This window comes from Nycticebus coucang, chromosome 4 (genome assembly GCF_027406575.1).
Source record: "Nycticebus coucang isolate mNycCou1 chromosome 4, mNycCou1.pri, whole genome shotgun sequence".
In the NCBI taxonomy this organism is placed as follows: domain Eukaryota; kingdom Metazoa; phylum Chordata; class Mammalia; order Primates; family Lorisidae; genus Nycticebus; species Nycticebus coucang.
In genome coordinates this window covers 89441641-89468604 of record NC_069783.1, presented here as the reverse complement: position 1 = coordinate 89468604, position 26964 = coordinate 89441641, and the positions used below count along the sequence as shown (strand labels likewise).

Here is a 26964-nt window from a genome sequence, read left to right as displayed (position 1 = left end):
AAAATAACTTGCTCAAAGTAATGCAGCCAGTAAAAATCCTTATCTGTTTGACACCAAACATTTTAATTTTTTTCGGTAAAAATGAGCATCAGCCAGTAACTACAAGTATGCCCAGTGTCAATTTCTTAGTTTCTAAGACCATTTTCCAATAAAAGGAACCAGGGTCCTTGGAGAAATTGCTAATTCTAGGGCTGAAGCAGTGAATATACAGATGAGCCTGGAGCATCTTCTAGTGTCAGAAGAAAGTGCTCAAGAAAAAACAGAAAACAAAAATCTCACACCAATAAGAGTATGTCTAAGGGATACAGGTAGGAGCCAACTGAAAGAGCGACCAGTGAAGCAACCAAATAAATAATGTAGTATTGGATAATAACTCAAAGTATAAAGCAATTAAATACAAGTCCGTAAGGATAAATATAAATGATTAAACAAATAAATAAATGGGAGAGAAAGAGAAGAATTCCAAATGATGTATGTAGATGCTCATTCCTCCAGGAGGTGAAACTCAATTTCCCCTCCCTGGGTTGAGTGTTGGACTTAATGGATTTGCTTTTTTTTTTAAGGAATAGAGTATGGAAAGGGGAAATTGTTACTTTAAGGTGGAGAAACCTGCTAAATCCAAGTGATTAAAGTTAACCAAGTCATTAAAGTTAATATTACCAGGGGCCCATGATGTACCTTTTGATACTACGTAATGAAGAAGGTGCTTTCCTCTTCCCCTAGTCTTAATCATAAGAAGAAAACATCAGACATAGCCAAATTGAGGAATGGTCTGCACAATACCTGACCAGTTATTCCTCAAAACTGGCAATGGGTGAAAGACAAGGACAGTCTAATCAGAAGACACTAAGAGACGTGGTGACTAAATACAATGTGGTGTTTTGAAGCAGGAAAAAGACAGTAATAGAAAAGCTGGTGAGATCTGAATAAAATCTGTAGCAGGCATCCCTGCTGGGTTCTTCATTCTTACACTGTACCATATTTACATAAAATGTTAACGTTGGGGAGACAGGGTGAAGATCATGTGAGAGCTCTGTATGATCTTTGGAACTTTTCTATAAATCTAAAAGTATCCCAAAATTAAAAATGTATTTAAAAAAAGAAAACCAAAAGTCAGCAGAGGGGATCAAAAGCAGCCTGGATTGATTCTAAATAACAAAACTTTCCAGAATACACAGAAATTACGCTGACACTCCAGTCTAGTGATAAGCAGAAATGCATATATTTATACTGAAACAAAATGATCTCATTTCATTTTCAGAAAGATTCTCAAGGTAAATAAAGTTGATATAATCCCCTTTCAACAAAAGAGTAAAATTAAGAAACACAGAAGTTAAGCGACTGTCCGAGATTCTCCGTGAGCATAACAACCTGAACTACTAACCCCAAAAGGAGGTGGATTAGGCCCAAGACATCACTCGCTTGTTTTCTGGGAGCACTGCAAAACAGTGAGAGGTTAAAATTCTTTCCCAATGCCTCCCTGATATCCTAAGACAAAATCCACCCTCATACACAGAAGGTAGCCAAGTGCCCAGTTGTCCAACTGAGGCCCACAAGAGAGAGGGTTGGCTTGGGGTTAAATTTTTTATGTTCAAGCCAATCACCCACCGCCTTTCAGACATGATACTAATGCCTTTTTTTTGTGCGAAACTTCAGTGTCGACAGAGCAGGTCCCTTCTTCATTGTCTCACAAGCACCCTTGGTGTGAACAACTGTTACTATACTTCAGGCACCAGGAACCTGAGGCTGCCTTGCTGCTCAGTTCTGAGTGCCGCGAGCTGGGGCTTCCACTGCCGTGCTAATGTCCCCAGGACTGAGGAGCAGGATGGGCTGATCTCCTTTGATGCCTTCTCTGTGGGAATCTGGCTCAAAGGCATCCAGTGGTGGTGTCCCTGGGGCTCCCATCATAACAAGGTCCCGAAATACACAAGTTTCCCTGTCCTGTCCATTAAATTTTTTTTGCAAGGGTATGTATAAAACAATTGTTGTGTTCTTTCTTCTTTACAAAAGTTAGTGTCCAGCCATTATCCTGTTTCAGTCTTTATTAACCCAGACATTTGTATGTATTTTGCTTCAGATGATTAGCAGCATCAGAGAGTGACCATCAACTGAGGCTCATTATAAGGAAGAAAGCCTTTCAAAATAATCCAACAGTTAACAATTATGTATCTTCATTAAAACCAACTTTATTTTGCTTTCAGAAAAAAAATAAAGTAAAAATCTTAGCTTCTTAAAGCAGTATATTTTAATGCAAATGAAACCGGGCTGATAGTCTCTTACTTTATTTATACCATCCTTTAAAATAGATGGAGGTTATAGAGTGGCCTCGTTTTGCTCCCTGAACTTGCCCTAGCTGCCCTGCTCTGTTAGCGCCCATCGGCACTGGGACAGTGACTCCACTGGGACGGATGCAGAATCAGCAGGTACACGTGGACGTGTGGTCAGCCCACACTAAGAAATCAACACAGGAGGAAGCTTTTCAGTCTGTGTGTGTTGAGAGAACCACAGCCCAGCTGTGGGTTACAGATCAAAAAAGGACCCTATTCATTGTGGTGAAAATAATACTTAGCAAAATGTTGAATCAGGTTCTGTTTCCTGCCCTGAATTCAAATAATGGAACCACGTGAGCATGCAGGTGATGAAGGACCTGCAGGGAAATGTGGCGGCTGCATGACCCTGGCTCAGCAGGAAGGAGGGTCACTCCTCCACTCTCCAAGGCCACAGGGAATTGCCTGTAAGAGAAGCAGTGTTAAGAAACCAAAAATTCATTCATGAAGAGAGAAAATAAATCATGACCATGGCCAAGAAATCTGGACACCCTCCCCCCATATTTGATCACATTTATACCCATAGCTGTTACCTCTTCACCCAAATGTTGCCTTCGCGCGTTCTGTTGAGTCTTGACCTGCCAGTGCCTAGATACACTGTTTCTGCTTGTGCCTTAGCCCACCAGAGTCTTTCTCCCATGCCTGTGAGACTGTTCTCATTCTGGTGTGTCCACCAGTGTGCTGGGTGAAGCCAGGATCCACTACCACAAGCCCACGTCCTGTTTTGCAACCTTGCCATTATGTAGACAAAGGAGCGGGCACGGCCCCCAGCAGCCTCCATTTGCCCCAACCAAAAGGCGACATTCATTTTCTCCCTGAATGTGTAAGAGCTGCTCAGGAGCCCAGCATGCAATCTGAACTCTGGCTGTGTCAGCTCAAGCCTAAAAGGATCGGTAGAGCTTGGGTTTTAGTTTCAGTTCAATCAAATGGTTGAATCATAGAGAAGGAAGTGTTTGAGCCACTGATGGCTGGGTTGTTGAAGTAGTTCTGAGTAGACATAGCCATTGGTATGTTGCTTTTATTCCCAGGAGATGAGGCTTAGAGTAAGAATGGGCAGGAGGGTGGCAGATATCAGGACCCCAAAGCCAGGGTAGGGTGCATCTTGGCTCCTTTGAGATTAGAAGATTACACTCATTTATTATTTTGAGTTAAGCATAGACCACAGTCATTGCTTAGTGGCAAAAAGTCTTGGGGTGGAAGAAACAACACAGGGGAGAGATTTAAGGGAAAGTTCTAAGCTGGATAGATGGTGCTTCTCAAAGCTGAACTTTAAGGAGAATAGGCACCCCACAGCCATACTGATGAGGCTTAGAAACAATACATGTGCCCTGCACTTCCTACAGATACCATGCTGGCTGTTTTCCATGCTGGACTGAACGTTTCCTTTTAATGAACACCCAGATTTTTCTGTCTTTCTGTTTCCTTTTCCGCAAACCACCTAGATCAAGGTGGCATAGTAGATGTTCAGATACCAGAATTAAGTGGAACACGAACTGAGGTTCTATTCACAGCATGTTAAAAACATTCATTGACCTTGGAATGAGAAGTGGGGTTTCTCAGTCCCTTGGCCTCACCTACATCCCACACACTCCTGCTTTTCTTTGTAAGGAATTCAAGAGGGAAAAAAATCCTCCCTCTCCCCGCCACACACACACACCCAGTAAGGTCCTTCTGATTTGGCTGCAAGCAAGTGATGAAATTGTGAGAACCCTTGGCCATGTCTCCAGGCTGAGTGGGTGAGGCAATGTGGGGTGTAAGCATATTCTAGGTGCAAGGGTGGGGAAGAACAGCTCTCATGGTAAAAAAGTTGAGAGTGTTACTGAAATGACACTGCAATGGAGTGGTCACACTAGGAACATAACTGGGAGTCAAACTTTAAAATCCTCTTTGATTTGAAAGCATCCCCAGAACTGGTTGAACCTACTCTCTCTTCGTAGGACTCCCCATTCACCTCCAGAAGACAGTAGGAACCAACTGGAATATGAGTGTGTACTGATCCAACTTCTCTTCCCGGTGCTGAAGACTCTAAACGGGATGGGAATACTAGCACCAACAGGGGATATGAGTACCGACAGAGAGCTCCCCTCCCCTCTACTCCTGACCCAAGCATGATACTTAATGTTGTAAAATATATTATTGAGCCTATAAATGCCAGTCATGAGACCAGCCTGAATAAGAGCAAGACCCCATCTCTACCAAAAATAGAAAAGAATTAGCCAGTGCACACCTGTAATCTCAGCTACTTGGGAGGCTGAGGCAGAAAGATCACTTAAACCCAGGAGTTGGAAGTCGCTATGAAATATGATGATGCCACTGCACAATACAACTCTAGCGGGGGTGACAGATGGGACTCTGTCTCAAAAAAAAAATCTAAATTGTTTCTGTAGTTTTTTGGGAGGGTATTTTTTTTAATTAAACTTAGAGATTAATTTTGAGAGAGCAGATTTTCATAAATTAATGTGCACTTGTAAGAAATGATGCTAAAATGTTATGTTCCTTTATCTTTCCCCCATTAGTAACATCTTGTAAAATTACGGTACAATATTACAGTTAGGATTTATGTGGCTGTATTTCTGCATTCTCCTGTTTGATCTTTGTATCTATGCGTCAGTTCTTCTGCCAATATCAGACTGTCTTTTCTTCTTGTTCCTCTCCTTCTCTCTCTCTCTCTTTTTTTAATACACAGTCTTAATTCTATTACCCAGACTAGAGTGCTGTGGCATCAGCTTCCCTCACAGCAACCTCAAACTCCTGGGTTAAAGCAATTTTCCTATCTCAGCCCCCTGAGTAGCCAGGACTACAGGTGCCTGCCATAACACCCAACTAATTTTTCTATTTTTAATAGAAATGGGGTCTCACCCTTCCTCAGACTGGTCTCAAAGTCCTGAGCTTCAACTGATCCTTCCACCTCAGCCTGCCACCAGGGTGGTAGCATTACAGACATGAGCCACTGTGTCTGACCTGTATACAGTCTTCATTACTGTAATTATCTAAGTCTTTAAAAATGATAGCTTGATTTTTCCTACTTTATTCTTTTCAAAATTGTTTTAACTATTCTAATTTATGTGCCTTTTCGTATAAATTTCAGGATAATCTTGTCTATATTTATAGAAAATCTTGCTGGGATTTTGATAGGAATGACATTAAACTTACAGATCAATTTGGGCAGATATGACGATTTTGATAGGAATGACATTAAACTTACAGATCAGTTTGGGCAGATATGACATCTTACTATTTGAATCTTCCTGTCTATGAATATGGTATGTCTCTCCACTTACACAGATCTACTTTGATTTCTTTCTTCAGTATTATACTGTGTTCAGCATACAAGTCCTCGTCCTATACATGTTTTGTTGGATTTACATCTAAGTATTTCTTTTCAGTGACTGTAAATGATATTGTGTATTTTGGTTCATTGCCCACGTGTCCATTACTATTAAATGGAAATACAATTAATTTTTAAATATTGATATTATTATTAAATGGACATACAATTACTTTTTAAATATTGATCTTATATCTGATGACCTTGCTTCACTGACTTGTAAATCTAGGACTTTGGGTAAATTCGTTGGAATTTTCTACATAGACAAACGTTAGCTGCAAATAGGGAGAGTATTTCACTGGTTAAAAGATTCTGTGTTGATTAATTCTTATCTTTCAGCACCTGAATACACTTCTGGCCTCCATGGTTTCTAATGAAAATCTGCTGTCATTCAAATTGTTTTTTCCCTCATAAGTTGTCATTTCTCTCTCTCTACTTTTGAGATTTACCAAACAAAACAAAACTTTAGTTTTCAGAAACGTAACCATGATGTGCTTAGAATAAATGTCTTTGGATTTAGCCAATTTGGGGTTGTCTCAGCTTCTTGAATTTGTTATTTTCTAAATTTCTGCCAAATTTGAGAAGTTTTCCGCCCTTTTTCCAAGCACTTTTCAATCCTCTTTCTTTTATCTTTCTAGAACTCTGATGACACTTTTTTTTTTAAATAATCACAAAGGGCCTGAGCCTCTTTTCATTTTTTTCAATCCATTTTCTATTATTGAGATTTAGTCATTTCTATTGTTCTATCTTTCAGTTTACTGACTTTATTCCTCTGTCCCCTCCATTTTGCTGTTGAGACCACCCATCCACTGAGTTTTTAATTTTAGTCATTGTGTTTTTCAGTTTTAAACATTTCCACTTGGGCCTCCTTTATGTCCTCATTTCCCTTGCTGATATTTTCTCTTTCATAACTGAGCCTTCCCCACTGCCACTGGTTTTAAGCACATTCCTAACTTGCTCCTTGAACCTCATTTTCATGAGGCTGCCTTCATATCTTTGTCAGATAACTCCAGAATCTCTGTCATCTTGGTGCTGGCATCTATTGATTGCTCTTTCTTATTCATTTTACATCTTCCTGGTTCTTGGTATCATGGGTGATTTTTGATTGAAACCTGAATATTTTTGGTTATTGTATCATGAGACTCTGGATCTTATTTAACCTCCATTTTAGCTGGCTTTCTCTAACACTGTTGGGAAGGGGGGACATTACCTGATTATTGCCTTATAGGAAAAGCAGTACAGTCTCTTGACTTAGCGTCTGCTGGCATCCACAGGGGTAGGGATTCCTTGCTATCTGTGGATAGAAGCAGGGGTGTCAGTTACCAACCAGCCTTCCACTGACACCTCCCTGGTGGAGAGGGCGGGAGAGGCTTACTACCACTCGCTAAGTGGCCTCCACTGACACTGGCAGTGGCTTTGTTAATGAACCATGAGGCTTCTGAGTCCTGACAGTCACCAAGCCTCTGGCAGCACCCCGTCTGTTAGAAGGAGGGGTGCCTCTCTCCTGCCAGGTAGCAATAGAAGTCTCAGCTGTCCATGTGGCTTCCCCTGATACCATGGTGGACACCTCACTATTGACTGTGGAGGGTGAGACACTAAGCCCCCTATTCAGCCTTTGAGCCATGAGTGTGGGAAGGGGACATAGTTTTTTCTATGATGTTTGGTTGGAGTAGAGCAATTATTTTCTGTAAGCTTCCTATCTTGCTAGACCATGCCTTTCTTGGTGTTTTGGCTAGAGATGTGGGCTCTCGTTTAGCATTTTGCTTACATCTGTTGTTTCCAGGTTGCCAGCTTCTTCAGCTCCAGGGTGGGACATATGCAGCCAAAGGAAAACCCAGAGAATCCACCATTGTGTAATTCATTTAGTCCCAGGCAGTCTGTTTCTTCTCTTCACCTTTTGGAGTCTTCTAAGATTTGTTTTCCAAGTAACATCCAGGGTCTGCAGTTGTGCTTAGTAGGAGAAATGGGGAAAAGCGTGTCCATCTTCTCAGAAGTGACTTTTGAGAAAAGACCATGTATCTGATATGATGCTTTCTGGGGTGCTCTCTGTGTACATCTGATCCTAGCTTAGTGGTCTCCATGGAACACCACTTTTCCAGTCTCATTTCACTGGAGGCATCCCCAACCCCCTGTTCTGATGCTGAAGAGTCTGCCTGCTGTTGTGTCATCCAGTGACACTACCTGACTTCATCTGGAGGATCCTTTGCAGTCTTCGCAGGCCTGACAACCCATATAATCCTAATTCCCATAAGTCTAAGCAAGGAATTTTCCTAAGGGAAGAGTTGGCCTTTCTGTGGCAAAATGAGTAAAATAAATGTAGTAGGATTTTTCAAAATGAGAAATATTTTTTCATTAAAAAATTATATTTTTATGTTTTCCCCACGTTTTAGTTGCCAAAAGTTACCCTTTAAATAAAATGATGATTTTAGAAAGTACTTTTTCGGTTATCTTTACTTAAAAAAAAAAAAAGGAAAAGTTGGAAATGATATGTTGGTTCCCCCAAAATTGCTTTTTTCCCCTTTATTTAGCTATAATTTAAAATATTGAAGTCAATTTTATATACATTGATGTGTGCAAGTCTTACTGGTACAGTTAAGTGAGTTTTGACAAATGGTTAACTGTGTAATGCAGACCTCAGTCAAGTTACGAACGTGTCCATAACCTTGGAAATGTCCCTCGGTCACTTTTTCATCAGTCCTTCACCCTAGCCTCTGAGGTTCTGACTTTGTCACAAGAGCTCATCTGCCTGCTCCAAAGTTTCATAGTAATGGAGGCAGATAGGCATGCTCCTTTGGGTCAGCATAATGTTTGTGAGCTGCCCTTTTTTTTTTTCTGGGTAGTATTTCCTTGTATAGCTCCAGCCCCTCCCACTCCTAAACACTCATCTCTCTAGGACTTTGCTAGGTCAGAGTCTCCAGGAACTGGATTGGTTACCTCCAGCTGACCTCAGCTATGTCATTCCATAGGTATTAAGGTGCAGTGTCTTATTACTCACCTGCAGGAAGAAAAAAATTACTGAGGACTTAATACTACTTTTTTCTTGCATTAACACAATTTGATTGTGCTGAAAATACTTTTTTATTCTCCCGTTGATGGACATTTAGTGTGTTCATGGACTGGTGTTGTCATGAATAAGATTATCGGGAATATTCATGTTGAAGATGTTCTATTATATTGAATTTAGAAACATTTCAACCATTACAACTTCAAGCATTTTATGTCTCTCTCTTTGACTGCAGGGATTTCAATTGCATGTATGTTAGATTGCTAATATAATCCCGCAGGACACTGATGGATGTTCTGTTCTTTTTTTCTTTTTCTTCCCTTTGCTCACTTGGAATAATTTCTACTGATCTGTCTTGAAAACTATTGATCTTTGTTCTTCACTGCTCCTTCTGCTGTTAAACCCATTAGTGAATTTTTATCTCACATATTCCATGTCTCTGTTCTAGAATTTTCCTTTCATTCTCCTGTAGAAGTTACATTCATCTCATGAAATAGCCCATGTTAATCCATTATATCCATTTTTTCTTTACAAATTCTTGGACATACTTATAATAGTTGTTTTAAAATTGTTGCTAATTCCAATTTCTAAGCCTGTTTTTAATGGTTGTGCTTTCTCTAGATTTGAGGTCACATTTTCCTGCATTTTCTGTAGATCTTATAACTTTTTTTTGCACTGTAGACAATATCTGTAACAGACTTTATTTCCTTCTTTTTTGTTTTTGGTCTGGTGGTTAGGATGAGGGGCTGATTACTAAGATTCCTCCTACAGTCAAGGGAAGCAGTGGCTGCTCTAATTTAACTGAGTTCACTATGCTTAGTCTACTCCCTCCCACACCCCCCACTGCCTTTTTGATCCTACCAGCAGTTGACTTGCAGGGATGCTGGACTGTGGTCTCAGATATCTTGATTACCTTTGGGTTCAACTCCAGCCATCCCCAAACCTGGGTACCTGAAGGACACACGGGATCATACAAGCTTGCTTTGCTTTCTGGTCCCCATGAATTGCTGATTTCATAGTAAAATTCTGGCTTAGGGGTTGAGAATCTTTAGGCCAAATGTTTGTTTTTTTGTGCTCAGGGTTATTCCTAATTCCAGTCCCTTTGGCCATTTTCCTTATCCCTTCAAATTCTGTCTCTGGCAGGCCCACTCTTCCCTCCACCTGCACCTCAAACAGGCATCTACCCTCATGTGCAGAAGCCTCCGTGCCTTTTTGTTTACCAATTGAGAGCTTATTGCTGTCTGATACCACTTCACTAATGCTTACTTATGCACAGTGCTTTTTCCGTAGCCCCCATGACACATACGATTTTTATTTTGTCCAACTTCCTCTGTTTATTACCAGTGGGAGCATAGTTCTCTTGAATACTTCTGTTTTAGCTAGAAGTAGTATTCCTCCCAAATGGCTTCTGAAATCATTTGTGTCCACAAAGTTAAAAACTTCAGGACCTGATGATACAGAATTTGTCCATAACCTTGATTGCTTCTTATGTATTTTGTTCTGGCAGTTTGGGGGGCTTCTGCCTCTTAAAGAAAATTTTTGACTGAAAATTGTTCCTTTTGGGGTATGTTCACATTTGCATTTGTAGCTAAACTATCAGTTGATTTAAAGGCCATGTTTTTTCACATGGAAAGATGTGAAGCTAATAGTGAAGCTTTATTATAACTACCTAATCAAATATTCTTTCTAGTTTCACGTAGATGTCTTTATAGAAAATGCTACCAAGAGAGGCATTGTGGTTACTTTAATTCCATTGCCAAAACTTTTATATGGTTTCCTGTATTGTAAAGGGAAAGCTATATGCGCTTGTCTTCTTTTTAAACTTTTCCTCTTATGAATCAGTAGCAGTATGAATAAATGTCAGACGTTCTTATTAAGTGGTTAAAGTTGATGCCTCTGTCTCAGCGTTCTTGTTTTAGGTAGTGATGATTAAGCAGACTTTGTCACAGAAATGCCAGAGTTATAAAGATATCATCTTTATTACTAACTAGAGAATACACTATATTAACAATATTAATATTTATACTCAGCCTGTGCCAAACTCAATCCTTCCATGTTAGAGATAAGGAAGAAAGGCTTAGAAGTGGCAATGCCAGAGTTCAAAGCCATACCCTTTACTGACGTGTGCATTTTCAGTAACACCTACAAAATAGCCAAATTGTGTACTCTTTGAAAAAATTTCAATAGGCTCAGCGTCTGTAGCACAGTGGTTATGGTGCCAGCCACATACACCGAAGTTGGTGGGTTCGAATCAGGCCCGGTCCAGCTAAACATTAGTGACAACTGCAACAAAAAATAGCTGGGCATTGTGGCAGGAACCTGTAGTCCCAGCTATTTGGGAGGCTGAGGCAAGAGAATTGCTTTAGCCCAAGAGTTTGAGGTTACTGTGAGCTGGGACACCATGGCACTCTACTGAGGGCAATATGGCGAAACTCTGTCTCAAAAAAAAAAACTTCAATAGGAAGAACATTTGGAAGATAAATTTGTTCTTCTTACATTAAACTCTCTAGTTAGGCCAAACAAAGGTAATTTCGTTCTTTGTTAAGGAAGGCAATTTCCCTGTTCTAACATTTCAGATTATGCTAAATATTTTTTATTAGCTGAAGAACTAATGAACATAAAATATCATTTAAACTGACTTAAAGAAATTATTAAACTAGAGTCCCAATTATTTATTAGAACTACAGAATTTACTTTCATGCTAATGAAACCTGGTTGTGGAGAAAATCATGAGAATGTGTGTGTTCTTGGGACCAAGAGACCCCAGCAGGCTAAGGCCTGACCCTACCCTGAGGAGCTGGTCAGAGGTCAGTAAAAACAGGAATGTCCCCTATTGTCAGGTAAATGGAGATAGAGTCACATCATGAGGTGTGAGATTGTGCCTCAAGTGAATGTTTCAGGTTTGTTTTTCTTTACCTGGACCACTAGTCAGGCAGTAGGGGCTGAGTTGGCAAATTAGCCATCACAGACCTACCATGCTGGCCCGTTAGGGAATGTTTGTCTAAAGGAAAAGCAGTTCTTCAGGAGAGGAGAGTAAGGAGGAGGTAAGTCACATCAAGGTTTTCACTGGTTATAATTTGGCAGTCTGCATGTTGCTCTTTGGAAGGATTTGAATTGTGTTTGATGACATGAGGTGGAGGTCCAGGGGAGCAGGGAGGGCCTGTCAACCACTGCAGAAAAGTTTTCCCAACTTCCTTATGGAGAATCTACTGAGCAAGTGGCCCTCCCTCCACAGGAAGAGAATTCATTATGTTTTGAATACCCTCATATCAGAATCTTGTTAGGATGGGCATATTTTCTGGAGAGTTGAAGCCTTGTTCTTTTTTTTGTTTTATTTTGTTTTGTTTTGTTTGGAGACAGTGTCTCACTATGTCACCCTGGGTAGAGTGCCAGGGCATCACAGCTCACAACAATCTCAAACTCTTTGGGCTCAAGCGATTCTCTTGCCGCAGCCTCCTGAGTAGATGGAACTATAAGCGCCTGCCACAACACCCAGATATTTTTTGTTCGGAGTTGTCATTGTTTAGCAGGCTGGGGCTGGGCTCGAACCAGCCAGCCTCGGTGTATGTGCCTGGCGCCCTACTCACTGAGCTACGGGTGCCGAATCAGAAGCTTTGTTTTTCTGCAGGAAGAGCCTCCAAGCCTGCCCTTTGCATCAGGGCAGCTGGATCTGAAGCCCATGTCCTTGGCACCTTTCTCTAGTGGCAACATCATAGAGATCCCTCGGGCCCCTTAGTCTGTGGTCCTTTTAGGGATCCCCAGCCAGTGGGGCTAGGCAGACCCAAGTTCTCCAGCCTGGGCACACACAGACTCTCAATTCCAACTTAGGGAGAGCATCAAGGGTCACACATCTGCTGCTGTGATGGAGGCATTCCCTCCAGTGACTGGAAAGAGTGAGCGCTAGAGAAAAGGCAGGACTGTGGAAGCAGAAGGCTAGCTTTAAAGCCCTAGTTGTGCCAGTTATGAGGTATGCGGCTTGGAGCAAGGAGCTCAATTATGTAGGCCTTAGCTTCCTCATTTGTAAAATGGGGTGATACTGGACAAAGTTGTTAAAAGTACTGAAAGAGACAGTGATCATAAAGACCTCTGGAATCTGAGCCAATGCCAATCTGAAGCAGTGTGGAGAAGAGTACAAAAGACCTTGATTTCATGTGTAAAGTGCCACCTGTTGCTTCATGACATCCTTATAAAGATGCTAGAGATGCACCAGGCTGCCAAGTCAAGAGCAGCCAAGTGGCTCCTTTCTGTACCTTGTTGCCTTTACGTACCTGGCCATCTGGGATGGACCGTGGAAGTCACAGACACTGCATGGCAGAGATAGATCCTTTAGATCCTTGGCAAAGGCTGGAGCAACAATCTAAAGATTATTAATCAGGGATTGAGTTTTTTCTGTTTTCTGCTTCTGAACAACACAAGCATGAAATAACATGGGGGAGAATAAAGGTGGGCAAAGGTGGCCAGAGGCATCTACCAAAATGCCAGTTATGTGTCACAGCAGAAGTAATGGTGATATATTACAGCCACAAGTAATATAGAAGCTTCATTTTCCCAGCCCATCACATCTTTTAGAGTAAAAAAAAAAAAAAAAATGTGTTGCTTAATTGTGTTAAGTTTTTTCTTCTTTTAAAGTTTCTAGTTCATTAACTAATCTAAAATCCAAAGTTAGCTAAAAAAAATGGACAGAAAATTATGTTAATAACCCACCAATATCTAACTGTCTTGCAGATTATGAAAGTTGGATGCATAAAGATTCCTTTTGAAAGGAAGGTCTAATTGATACCGTATAGCTATTATTGGTTTTGTTTGTTTGTTTGGTAAGGCTCAAAGTTTCCATTCCTATGCTGTAACCAGAAACAGTGATTGATACCAAATTCTGTGGGTAGGCAACCTGGATGGTTCTTTGGCTGGTCTTACCTTGAACACCCCGGTGGCTGCAACCAAGTGCGTTCAACAAGACCAGAAGGTCCAAGAAGGCCTCTCGGTGTATGCTGGCTGTTGGCCAAGGCCCTAGTCCTTTTCCACATGGCCTTTCATCCTTCAGCAGGCTAGGCTAGGCTTCTGTACACGGAGTAGCTTTAGGGTGATGAGAGAGTAAAAATGTGGGTTGCAAAGCTTCTTCAGGCCTAAGTTCTAGAATTTACAAAGTGACATTTTCTCTATTTTATTGGCAAAGCAAGTCACAAGCCAGCCCAGATTTGTGGGATGTAGAAACAGACTCTGCCACAGTGCCCAAGCAAGAAAAGGGGTAATTGAGAGACAGGTCAAATCAGGGTAACGGACTTTACACAGAAAACAGCATGATGTCATCTGCTGCTGTAAACAAAGGTGGGGCATAAGGGGAGAGGCAGGAAAATCTCCCACAGCGTCCTAGGAGTGGCTATCGTATCTCCGCAAAGGTACTGGATAGTTCACACCTTGAGAATTTATTCTTAAGATTGACTGATACCATACTGTGTTGGAAAAATGGGGTTTGTTTAGAAACCTGCCAGTCTTAAATCATTGCCCATCCTAGGCCATTCTACTTTTCTAACAGGAATAAGGAAAATGCAGGGAGAGTTAAACAGAGAACAGAAAGAAATTGAGTACCGCAAGTAGGTCAAGATGAGAAGCCCAGTGATGTTATAAATCTCCCATCCACATTCACACGATGTCTCTTGAGGACTCAATGGACTGCTGCTTTTATTAAAGTAGATATTCTCAAACCCCATTTGCTGGCTATTTCCAGTGGATCTTATGTACTTACTGTTCACAGAGCAATAGTGTTCATGTTTAGATCTGCCCTTTATTTATTTATTTATTTATTTATTTTTTGCAAGAACCCATAACTTGTTCACATTCTTTTAATTTTAAAGGGCACCTTTTCATTTGTATTTTTCAAAAGTTGGTGAATTTTCTTTGTAAAGATGTGCATACATTTTGGGTATTCTGTTTAGCATGAGTGGGTCACAAACTGGCAAGGCAGGGGCACCCCTACAATATGTGCGATTTTTATGATTATAGTATGAACTCACATGTTTTGTAATAAAACTAAACTTTAATAATATTTTGCTTAGCCCTAAATAAAAATACATGGTGGTGATAAAAATACTATACTGTAACTGTACATGTATAATAATCAATGGTACATTAGCATCTCAAGTTTATTTTATATTCAGGAGATCACATTTTAAAATTGGCATTAAAACCCCTCACCAGCTTTATGATGTAGGAGACTTCTGCCGGCAGTGTGCACCACTACACCTCTTTAGCCCAGCATTATACAGGGCTCCAGTACATACTTTATGAGCGAAAATTTGCAATTATTGTCATCCTTTATTCTGATAGGCAGAAACAAAGCTGGGTGAATATCTGGAATCAGAATCAAGTAATCATTGTAATAGGAATGATACTTGATCTCACCTAGACATTAATTGTTTGGGGGGTTCCTGCTGCAGTCCATGAAGTATAGAGAAAGCTAGAAGGCATATTTTGGACAACCCTCGAAGTTTAGACTTGGAGCAGTGGTTCTCAAACTTCCTAATGCCGCATCCTTTAATACAGGTCCTGTGGGTTGTGACCCACAGGTGGAGAACTGCTGATTTATTAGAGTGTCATTGGAGGAGACACTCTGAATATTTATGAGCAAAGAAACTCTCCTTTTCATCAGCTGTTGGGTTCCTTATTTTTATTTTTTAGAAGTTTTCATTATGTTGAATAGAAATCTGCCTCCTGTAATTTCTACCTCCTGCCCTAATTCTGTATTTGGCATGAGGCAACTGAAACCCATACTCTCTTTTACACAACACTCATTCAAAGCATTGAATTTCCCCTACTGGTGAATATATGGTTGGTTCAGTTTCATAATGCAAAACCAAAGGAAAAATTATCTTGAATAATTATATGGTAATATGTGGAAAGATTCGGAGCTGTATACACAACTCATGGTTTTGAACTGTGTGGTTAAGGACATTAAGAGTTGACAGATTAATCAGGGATGTGTTGAGTATTAGTTACAAATGTTGAAATCTTGGTCAGTGAAAGTTCATTTTAGTGTATCTTGCAACTATGATCAAAGTATTTTCAGTACTGATTTGATGATGCTTAACCACAGTGTGTGAAGAATGAAGTGTTTCATTAGAGATTACTAATGTAATAGAGCACAAGATATATTGTTAGGCTATCACAGTTCATGATTTTCTCCAACTCTATCTCTACTCCCCACTCCCCCATCCCACTTTGGGGACCTCCTCCCATTGACTCTGAACACCTAAAATGGCATTTTGGACATCTGCAAAGGAAACTGGTCTTATCAGTGCACCTTTGTGACGACCATCACATGAGGGAAAAGGGAGGGTTGGTATAAGTGATGTATTTGCGCCTGTGGCTCAGTGAGTAGGGCGCCGGCTCCATATACCGAGGGTGGCGGGTTCAAACCCAACCCCGGCCAAACTGCAACCAAAAAATAGCCGGGCGTTGTGGCGGGCGCCTGTAGTCCCAGCTGCTCGGGAGGCTGAGGCAGGAGAATTGCCTAAGCCCAGGAGTTGGAGGTTGCTGTGAGCTGTGTGACGCCACGGCACTCTTCCGAGGGCAATAAAGTGAAACTCTGTCTCTACAAAAATAAATAAATAAATAAACCATGATGGGCAGCGCCTGTGGCTCAAAGGAGTAAAGCGCAGGCCCCATATGCTGGATGGAGGTGGCCGTTCAAACCCAGCCCCGGCCAAAAACTGCAAAAACAAACAAACAAAACACCATGATAATCTGGTGGTTTGCAATGATTTGGGGAGCAAAAGAAATTTATGAAGGGCTGAGAACTGAAAAAATAGAGGAATACAGTGTGTAGCCAGTTAGAAGGAAGGAAAGGAAGCAGTCCCTCTGCCCTTGTTTAGTTTTAGAAAAACAGTCTATTATTGTTTCTCTGGACTTTTTTCCCCCTCAGAATTAAAAAAAAATACACTACCATGGAAAATGAAATAAAAGTACACCCCGTGCAGCTTCTTCAGAACACTAGCCTGCATTTTTTTTTTTTTGTAGAGACAGAGTTTCACCTCTTGGCCCTTGGTAGAGTGCCATGGCATCATACAGCTCACAGCAACCTCCAACTCCTGGGCTTAAGCGATTCTCTTGCCTCAGCCTCCCGAGCAGCTGGGACTACAGGTGCCCGCCACAACGCCCGGCTATTTTTTGGTTGCAGTTCAGCCGGGGCCGGGTTTGAACCCGCCACCCTCGATATATGGGGCCGGCGCCCTACCAACTGAGCCATAGGCGCCGCTCTGCTGCAAATGTCTTATCCATGCCTTCCAATGGCGGCCAGAACAACCGAGGGCATGGGGGAGGGGGTTCCTTGGTGTTTGCGTAACAGGTCGGTTTTCTGCAGCAGCCAGGTGGAAGGTGACCAAAGCCGCGTAGTCTTGATCATCCGGCCTTGCCAAGTTTCAAGAACCTTGGCCTGTGGCCTGCCAGGGTCTGCGGAGACTTGAGCAGGTCTCCCCTGGTTCACCTGTGCTGAGGCTCTTTCTAGTCAGTTGCCTCTGAGCACCAGAGGGTGGCACCCCAGGCACTCCAGAGATGGAAAGGAGGGGACGCGACCGAAAGAAAAGAAAGGAGCGGTGGGGTGTGGAAGGAGGAGGAAAGGGGAAGAGAGGAAAGGGGAGAAGAGAGGAACGTTAAATTCTCAGACCTTGGTCTCGAGTTCCCAGCTAAATTCCCATCCCCTTGCGGGAAGAGTCTGAGTTTCCCCTGGACTAGGTATCTAAGCTAGGAATTTCTGAGATAAAAAAAGGCTACTGAGGGTTATTCATGACCAAGGGCTTCTATACTCCGGGGTCTCCTAGAATCCCAAGGAAAACTCCTTTTCATGGCTGCTGGGAATGCAGGTGCCTGGGGGTGAGCGAAAAGTCACTGGCACTGGATAGTTGTGAGAGTGCGAACTTCTGACCTGTCCCCTTGTGTCGTGTTTTGCAGTTGCTGGATTTGTGCGACTTGGTGAAAGATGATGCCCTGAGGGTGATCTCTGCCTTTAACATTCCACACACCAACCTCCACGCACCAATCGCAGGAATCCCCAACGCGCGGGCCGCCTGGGCCTTCTACCCTTCGCCGCTGCAGCCGCTGGCCCGGGACCGGGCGCGCTCCCAGAGGCCGGAGCTGGAAGCCAAGTTATAAAGGGTGTGGCGGGAAGTGCAGGGGCCCGCGCACGGCTGCCCTGAGGCTCGCCGCAGTGATGTCCCCACTGAGGCTGGGCTGGCGCGCGCTGGGCTCCTGCCCTTGGGGATTTTGGTCGCTGAGCGGAGGTCTCCTGAGGCGCGCTGCAAACTGTTGGGAAAGGGAGCCAGGAGGTAACTTGACAATTATCCTATCCCAGCAACTTCACTTGCCCTGGCCACGATCTCTCTTAACTTAGCACCTGAACCCCCTAGACAATCAGGATGGACTTCCATCCAACCGGAGGAGATTGCCCCACAGCCGGGTCCCGCCAACGGTGTCCTGCGGTCAGCGGTGGCTCAGATCCCCCTACTCCTCCCGGTGATTTCGAAAACCTGTGGTGCTGGGTGAAAAAAAAAAAAAAGTCATTCTCAAACAAAAGAAAGCTCCATTATCTCCGAGAGAGGGGGGGAAGATTGATTTCAGCAAGTGATGCTTTTCCAGTGAATGAGACCTTCTTGAGTCTCGCAGGAAATGCATCGACGGGAAGATAGGAGTGGGAGCCTGGAGTTTTGCTCTAGGCAAAGAACTAGAGCTTGTTCCTCCACCCCCACCCCAGACCGGCGGTTTCCGGGCCGCAAGACAACACGCGGGAAAACATTTTTACCATATAAAGCTGTAATCTGTCTTTAGAAGTGCATTGATATAAACTTTAATAAATTAATCGATGTGGAAGGTGATCCCGCTGCTTGAGAAAAGGACGGGGAAGCAGACCTGGCCATTACCCTGGAGGAAGTTGGTTTCTGAAATAGGAGAGACCACGCGGCGACACCTGCGGTCCGAGATAAGGGACCCATTTGCCACTTCCCAGATCCCCATAACATGATTTTTTTTTTTTAGAAAAAGAAAAAGGAAAGGGAAATTTATTACTCTTTCCTTTCCACGTTTCTTGGCAGAAGTAGGAAGGGCCACCAAGCTGCCCGCGTTAGCGAGGGCGGCGTCCAGGATCGGTGATCTAAAGCCTTCTCTGCTCTCCCGCCCAGTTCTGGGCTCCGACCAGGGGCCGCCGCAGGAGGTCGCAAGGGCTCGCGGTCATCCCTTGCCTGGTCGAACCTCCTTAGCACAGCCTGGGTCGCGGGGGACACAAGAACTACCTCTTTAGAGCTGGCTTCCTTTTTGCACCCCAAATCTGAGCGTTTAGCCAATTGCTTTTCCCCGACGCCTTTGTTTTTTAAAAAGCTTACAGGGTCGTGGGAGCGAGCGACGCGGGGGCGGCGGGGCTGCACAGGAACAAACAACAGGGCTTTCTTCTACGCGGTCTTTTTCCGGTCCCTATTTGCGTTGTCAGCCCCAGAGGAGCACTCGCGCGCGCGGTGGGCTTCTTGGGGCTCTCAGCCAGCGAGCGCAGCAGGTCGCGCTCCTTTTCCGCGACGCGACTCAGGGCAGCCAAGGAGTACAGTCCGCCCGCGGCCGCCACCGAAGGTCTGGAGCTGGAGCTCCGAGCCGCCGTCAGGCCAGACCTCCGGCCTCCGAATCTACTTCGCTGCGTTCCCGCCGAGGCCCTTTCCCTCTTGCAGCGAAATACCTGGGTGGGGCTCCACGCGCGTAGTCCAGCCCCGGGAACCCGCGGCCTTCTTTACCCTTGTTCAGGACTCATCTGAGAATGCCCTGAGAAGACTTTTACCTGGGCCTGTGTCATGCTGACGCTATAGATCTGCTTATGAACATAAAGACTGACCCGGGGGCCCAACCACGGGACGTCTGTTCACTTGCTCCTCCACGCCGAATCCCCTTCCTTCTCTTCAACGGCCGGCCAGGGTGCGGTCTAAATTGAGTTTCCCTAATCCATCTAGCTTGATCTCCCCTGCAGGATGTTACATTTCCCTGCCCCAATCTCCTACACCCCCGCTGCGGTCGTGCTCAAGTCCGGGGCTGGGACATGAAAGTGCAGAGGCAGCGTGCAGGAGAGGTGGAGGCCGCTGGCCAACGTAGGGAGGTCGGGTAGAGGGGTGCAGCTCCGAAGTGGACTGGAGTGGGACGTGGATTGTACTCTTGGTGGTAAGAGATGAGGTCGCCAGTGCAGAGGGGGCAGGTATCGCGCCCCCCACCCCCACCCGGCAGCCCGAACTCAGCGGCTCCGCCTTCACTAGCCTCAGCGAGCCCAGCAAATCTCGAGGGTCCCAACTGAGCCTAGGCACAGCCTTGTTTTTTTTTTTTCTGAAAGGAGTTTTTTTTTAGTTCTTTTTTTATTTCCCTATTTTACCTGCTCTACATCCACCCGCATCCCGCCCCTCACCCGGGATAGCTCACTGCTCTTTTCTCGACACCCCCGCCTCCCGTCACCGGCTCTGTGTCTCAGGCCGACTGGGGCGAGATAAAAAATGGAAAGCCCCGGAGGAGGTGGCAGAAGAGGGTGCCCAAGAGTCCGGAGCCACCAACCCTCGGAGGGAGGAGAGCTCAAAGACCTCACACCTGCGCCTTCTCGTGGGCCAGCCCGGTCCCCGCTCCTGCCTAGGCTGGACTGGTGAGAGTCTCCCTCCAAGCGCAGTAAGGACGCCGGGGCGCCTCCAGAGGCTCTCCACCGCCACCGCGGCCGGTCGGCCTTAGAATGTGTCCCGAGCGCCCTCTCTGTTCGCACAGGCAGCGGTCGCCACCGGGCTGGGAGAGACGAGGGTACACTTCGGGGTGGGGGATGGGCAGGCACACAGCCGTCCGCAGGCGGAGTCACTTGCAGGGTAAACACGCCAGGATCCGCAGGCGCGCGCGGCTGAAAGCCTAGCCAGCCCCAGCGCCTTTACCTGTCTGAGCCTGCAGGCTCCAGCGGCCGCGGCGCCGCGGGGGCGGGGCTTGCCGGCCCGCGCGCCGGGGCGGGACCTGTTATGGGCGGGGCCCGTTGTGATTGGGCACTGGTGCGGGGCCGCCAGCCTGAGCAAGGCTCTAGTGCCGCGCAGGTTTCACTTCGTTCCGCGCAGCCTCCGGGATCCAAGCTTGTCCTAACGCCGGGCCACCGCCGCATTCTTGCAGCACCTTACGAGCCCTGCTACACAGCAATCAGCACCGTCTCGAGCTGTTGGGTTCGCCTCGCTCCCGCCTCCACCGCCTCGGCGCCCTTCCCCTGGCCCTCGTGCCCCCAATGTCTGACTCTGATTCTCGGACTGAGAAACGCAAGGTAAATACCTCCGAATACCGGGGAGCGGGCCAGGGACGGATGGAAATAGGCACCGGAGCGCGAAAGGCTCCACCTACTGCCCGCTTCCCGCGCACGTGCGAGCGGAGACCATCGTATTGGTCCCGCTTGCCGCTGGGCGGGAGGTGGCGATCCGAGTTGGTCAGGTTGCCTCCCGGGGAGGTCAACTTTGCGGAAGGGTCGTGACGGCTCTTGGCCTAAATGACGCTTGGGCCGGGATGCAGCGCGCGGGCGTGGTGGTCGCGGGTCGAGCTGGAAGAGGCAGCGCGTACTTTCGGCTCCGGCAGCAGTCCACGGTACAGGGCTCACCGCCCAGCCTGGAAGTCGCGTCGCCTACCCCAGCTACCCGGAGCAGCGGCCGCGCGGTGCGAGTGGTTTTCGTGTCTGGGCTCTCCTTGGGTGCACGGGCTTGTTGCGCAGGGTTTGAGGAACTGCAGTGGTGGTTTAACTCACGAGACTGGGCTTTTCATTTTACTCATTTAGGCCGAGGTTTCGGAGCCGCTGGTGCATTCGCGCTCTCGGACGTGACTGGGAGCTCTGCTTGGTCTGCGGGCTTTCTGCAGACATTGCCAGCTACACAGTCCACAGACAGCGAGAGACCTAGGTCCTCTCCTGACCGCCGGGATCATGCAGGGAACGAGCTGTGGCCAGCAGCTCGGTCGGTGAAGCCGGGCTGTCTTAATGGCTTGAACGTGCTCGAGAGCACTGGGCCCCATTTGCAGTATTGGCTGGCGGCGCTGTGCCCCCTGGGACCTGTTACCCCAGGGTTGGCGCTGGTGACGGACAGATACCGAGGCTAGGGGTGTGGAATTGTTCGGAGTCTGCTGTGGTAGCGATGTGCGAGTCCGTGCCCGGGATTGGCTGCATAGATTTGGTGCGCGTTGGCAGCGCACGGGGAGAAAGAGGGAGGAAGTTGTTGGAGAAGGATAAATGCTGCAGCTGGGCCCGGGACGGCCGTTGGGGTCGCATTCCTGTTGGCCAGACAGAAGACCAGCCTGCCGGTCCGGGGAAAGTGCAGATCCTGCTTTGTCTCCAGGTGACTGGCTGCCCGGCCCAGCGGGAGCTGCTGAGGCTTGCGCGGGGTCCCGATGGAGCACAGGGACGGGGCGAAATAGCCTGGTAGCCCGGCCCCCAAAGCCTCTGCGGTGGTTGCCGCCGCCGCCTGGGTAGCCAGAGAAGCGCTCTAGGCGAGTTTGTCAACAATCGCCTTGCTTTTGACAACCTGACCCGTAGGCGCCGCCCCCACCACCGCTGCGGATTGGCTGGGACTTGGAGAGACCGCGCTCGAGCCAATTGGGAGCGCGGGCACCCGGCGCCCTCGGCGCGGGGAGGTCTGCAGTGCAGCCGGCGGGCGTTGAGCGCTAGGGGAGGAGCGGGAGGAGGCGGAGGATGTTCCCGGCGGCTGCGGCGGCGGCGGCGGCGACGGCCGGGTTAGCGCGGGCCAGAAGCGCGGCGCGCGGAGTCCTCGGCTGCCCGGCGGAGCACGGCTGTCGGGCGGGAAGGCGCGTGCTCTGCGCTGACCCGGGGACTCTGAACCCGAGTCCTGGGCTTTGTTTCCCGAGTTACCTTTGCGGAGACGTTCAGGGGCCGCCGGGTCGGCGACGGTCGCGTTCCGGACGCCGCAGGACCCGGGCCTGGACTTCACGCTCAGCGGGGAAGGAGCGGATGTGAGTTTCGGCGAGCTTGCCTTCTGAAGGGAGGGTCTTAGGGGTGAAGTTGGCGAGCGCCGGTGTCGCCTAGAGTGCATAACTAGTTGTGAACTTATAGTAGGAGCCCGGGCATGGCCTCGGGGGTCCTTCATTTGGAGGTGTTCACCTACAGTACGCTTGCACCTTGGAGAAGTTCCATCCGGTTCGGTGCTCCACGCGGGCCCGGAGCGGGAGGGAGCACGGGCGCAGAGCGCCTGAGCCAGGCTGAGCGGAGCTCTGAGTTACAAACTCTATTGTGACGCACTTACTACGACTGACGGCCGCTGCCAAACCTTCTCCAGACTTGCTGCCCTCAGCATTTTCGGCAAACAATGGGGCCGGAGCGGGGAACGCGGCCAGCCGCCTGCAATCGCTTCATCTGCCCCCGCTCCTGTGCTCCAGCGCGGTATCTGATCCCGGGAAAACAGAGCCCGCTGGGAGTTTTTGACTTATTCTAGTCGGTTCTGAGCAAAGAACACATGTGAAAAGACTTCAAGCAAGCTGCTTCTCTTACAGCTCGCGCGCACGCACGTGTGTGTGTGTGTGTGTGTGTGTGTGTAAAAGCACCAGTTCCACAAGCAGTTGACATTGTTGTGTTTTGTTTGACGGTATGAAGTTTAGACCCACTCCTGACCAAAACAGATATAATCATAGCATTGTTGTTTTAGCTGCATTTTCACTCTTATTTGGGAGCCTGTCAGAGAAGTATACAAGGTAGCAACTTAATTTTAAAGCATTTGAGATTAACTCCTCTAAGAATTTTTAATAGAGGACAGGGTGAAAGGTAGCTAATTTTATTTATTCTTTGTAATTGTTTTGCCTAAGATAACAGTTTTTCTTTTGATTTTACTTGCAGAAAAAAAGACCAAATGGCAAAGCAACCTTCAGATGTAGGTTCTGAGTGTGACAGAGAAGGTGGACAATTGCAACCTGCAGAGAGACTTCCCCAGCTAAGGCCTGGGACCCCTACCTCTCTACACACAGAGCCCCAAGGTAATCCTGAAGGCAGTTCGGAAGGCGAAGGGGACCGCTGCCCCCAAGGCAGCCCTCAGGGCCCACTGGCCCCACCTGCCAGCCCTGGCCCTTTTGCTACCAGATCCCCGCTTTTCATCTTTGTAAGAAGATCCTCCCTGCTGTCTCGATCCTCCAGTGGGTATTTCTCTTTTGACACAGACAGGAGCCCAGCACCCATGAGTTGTGACAAATCAACACAAACCCCAAGTCCTCCTTGCCAGGCCTTCAACCATTATCTCAGTGCAATGGGTAAGCAATACCCGGGTAAGAGGCAGTTGGCATGTGGTTGTTTGAATATCTGTTTAAAAACTGTGTATAGTACTGAAAGGCCCCTTTCAGAATCTCGTAACTGATTTATCCTATTATTTGTTGGAAATGGAGAATGTGTCAAATATAGTGTCAAATTATCACTTTGTAAAGTGTTATTAAGTCTTTGTGGCTGCATGAATAGAGATCCAGACATTAGCTTTTAGACAGGTAGAGCTTGAATCTCAGCTGCCTTCACTAACTACAGTATAATACCCACAGTGTGTTGTTTTAACCACTAGGCTTTGCATATTAATGCCATTTTGCTTAAAAGGAATCTGGTCAGTTACAGAAGATACCTTAGTAATGTGACGAAAATAATGAAGAAAGAGATGAGACAAGTTAATCATTTCAAAAAATGAGCTAGTTCGTATAAGCAGTACCAACATAGAACCATGAAAATAGTTTGGTTTCTGCTTAAATTTCTCTTTGGGTTTATTGCTCAGAAGATTTGGACATAGTATTTAGGAGATTAGATTGTAGATTTTTATGTCAAGGATTAAAAGCAGTTTTGGGGTCTGAACCAAGAGTGACAGATGTTAAGTAGTTGGCGGGAGTTGTAGCAAGCTGAAGAGCATTTACCCCTTCTCCTGTATGGCGGCCCCTAATCGTGACTGTGAGGGCCTGTTGTCTCAGGGTGGCAGGTTTTCCTATACTGCAAGATAATCTAGGAATGCAGATTTTGATGCCAAAAACCCTGTTTCAACATTGGCAACTAATTTATATTTTTGAAAACATTGTACAAGCCAAACAAACATCTACAGGTTTGATTTAACACTTGAGCCTCCCACATGTGACTTTTTTCACAATTCTGTTAATGTAGGTCTGTGTTGCTTTAACTGGCTGTTCCCTACTAATGGAAAAGGTTCTTGTCTGGATCAGTATTCACCACAATCACTTATAACCATTTGTCCAGACTAGCCTGCCTTAAATAAATGAGATAAGTAAGTTGGTAGTGTTGTTGATTAGGAAACACAGTATAAACTATTAAAATTTAGGTCACACTTGTCTTGCCAAAAGGCTAAAAGTCATCAGACCAGATACTTGAATTCTGGAGCACACTGGCAGACCTTGCATTTGTAAGTACTATACAGCTCTGTCTTCGTAATCCTCAGTAAAATAAAATGAGCAGAATTGCTCCAATTCCATATTACAGAATTGGAAAGAACCTCAGAGAGATGGTCACTTGTCAGAGGTTGGGCACACTGGAGAAATGATAGGCAAAAGTGGCAAAAATACCAACAGCTACATGTGTTGCTACTCATTTCTTGCCAAATTTTGGGAGATAACTTTCCTTCTTCCCTTATTGCTGTTACTATTGCTTTTTCAACTCATTTCAGCTATAAAAGTTGTTGGTGCCTGTAACTATTCTTCTAACCATGAAAATGTTCCTGCATAGCTACGAACCTACAGCATTCTTGCTTACGCTAAATATGGTGGTTTATGGTTTGCATGCTTAAAAATCTTTGTATTTTAAGGACCCTCTAAAAGTTATTAGTTTTTCGCTACAGACCTATATGCATCAAGTGGTGTTTTAATGCATGAAAATAGTTTCTCTTTCTTTAGTAACTAGGAATAGTTAGTGAGTTAGTATATTTGTCAATGTAAATATAGGCATGAGTGTTTTGCTTGGTGACAAATACTAGTTAACAAGCTAATTATACAATATGCACAGTTACTTGAGATAACAGATGTAGAGCTTTGAAGATCACAATTAAACTATTAAGTGAAGTTAATGGTTATACCTATGCAGTATAGTAATGGATGCCGATGTGTAATTTTATAGTATTAACTACATTTCATAAGATTGGTATGATAACTTAGAGTTTAATGCATGGGATTAAATGAGAAATTGTAAGGACTTTGAAGTTAGTGTACCAAGGTAAGTTTTCAGTGTTAATAAGTTCTTGGGAGATTTGTTTTGGTAGAAGATGACTTGGATTCAGTGGAGGGGAGAATTAGCGGAGGGAGGAAAGAGCTTAGCAAGATGTAAGTTTATTACATTGAAGCATAAAAATTACAACTTTTGTAGACTATACGTTTTTTTCTGGCCATTCTCAGAATCTTAGCTCAGGGCCTGAAGGCCCGTAAAATATGCTGAATTGATAAGTGGTTCTCTTATTTTGATAGCCATTTTTAGTATTCCTTACTCAACCATATCCATTAAGATCTTCAATGAAGCTTTTGATAATGTATTGCAAAATACATTTTTCACAAAGAAGTCTTTATGATTGGTTTGAACCAGTAGAACACAAATGTGAGGATTATAAAGACGTTCTCCTTAGCTAGCGGCTGCTTCAACCACAAAATAGTTTTCTGCTCAGCAACTTGAGGTAGAGAACAGTGGGTCTTAAAGTTTTATTCTTGCATCTTTGTTTTAATGAGAAAGTAAGGTTTTATGTGGGATGCACAGCAATTAGGTTTTTGTACTAGAAATGTCTTCATGTTTTCCTTCATGTCTCTGATTTCTCTGAAGACATGTTTAAAGAACATTATATTTATCTCTGAGGAGATAGAGTTTTATACTTTTCCTCAATTTGCTCTCCTTACACTCTGGGTAAGATTAACTTGACAAGTGATCTCTTCATCTGTGAATAACTGATTCTTTTAATCAGAATCACCCACCTGTGTTAGTTTACCAAGTGCCTTTTTGGGTGAGTGTTTTTAATGCAAATTGTTTATTAAATCCAGCACAAAGTCTTATTCTGAAGTATAATCAGTGCAGTTGGAAATAAGTATTGAGAATGTCCAGGATATAGTTGCACGCTTGTTAATATCTCTCTCGTGTCATGTTATAAATGCCTTAATCTTTTTATTTGTTCCATGACACATCTGAATTCAGTTACTTGCTTTCTTGTCTCTGCCCCTTGGAGTCTTGTAGGTCCTTCTCTTGTAATTGTCCAACCCCCTTTTTAGAGGGGGTGCCTGACAAAGGGGAGGAGCCCAGGAAATGTAGAAAGTCAGTCCAGCTCTGCCTAGTAGGCTTT

The 26964-nt window shown here is 45.3% G+C and overlaps 2 protein-coding genes across 7 annotated transcripts in view; both read left to right on the top strand.

The window, feature by feature from the left end:
* Positions 1-18440, top strand: part of ACOXL (acyl-CoA oxidase like) — a 395512-nt gene extending 377072 nt beyond the window's left edge. The window contains exon 19 of the mRNA XM_053588707.1: positions 17603-18440. Within this exon, the coding sequence (XP_053444682.1) occupies positions 17603-17803 (201 nt within the window). The 3' untranslated portion in view covers positions 17804-18440. The remainder of the gene's footprint in view (positions 1-17602) is intronic.
* A 2271-nt stretch (positions 18441-20711) lies between these two features.
* BCL2L11 (BCL2 like 11) overlaps positions 20712-26964 on the top strand; it is a 44890-nt gene continuing 38637 nt past the window's right edge. Inside the window, exons 1-3 of one of the 6 annotated variants that reach the window (XM_053588712.1) lie at positions 22357-22636; positions 23514-23650; positions 23831-23920. In XM_053588712.1, coding sequence (XP_053444687.1) covers positions 22359-22636; positions 23514-23650; positions 23831-23920 — 505 coding nt within the window. In that variant the 5' untranslated portion in view covers positions 22357-22358. Of the gene's footprint in view, positions 20952-22356; positions 22637-23513; positions 23936-26964 lie in introns of those variants that run through there. The other 5 variants (XM_053588711.1, XM_053588714.1, XM_053588713.1 and 2 more) reach the window with 5 other exon arrangements.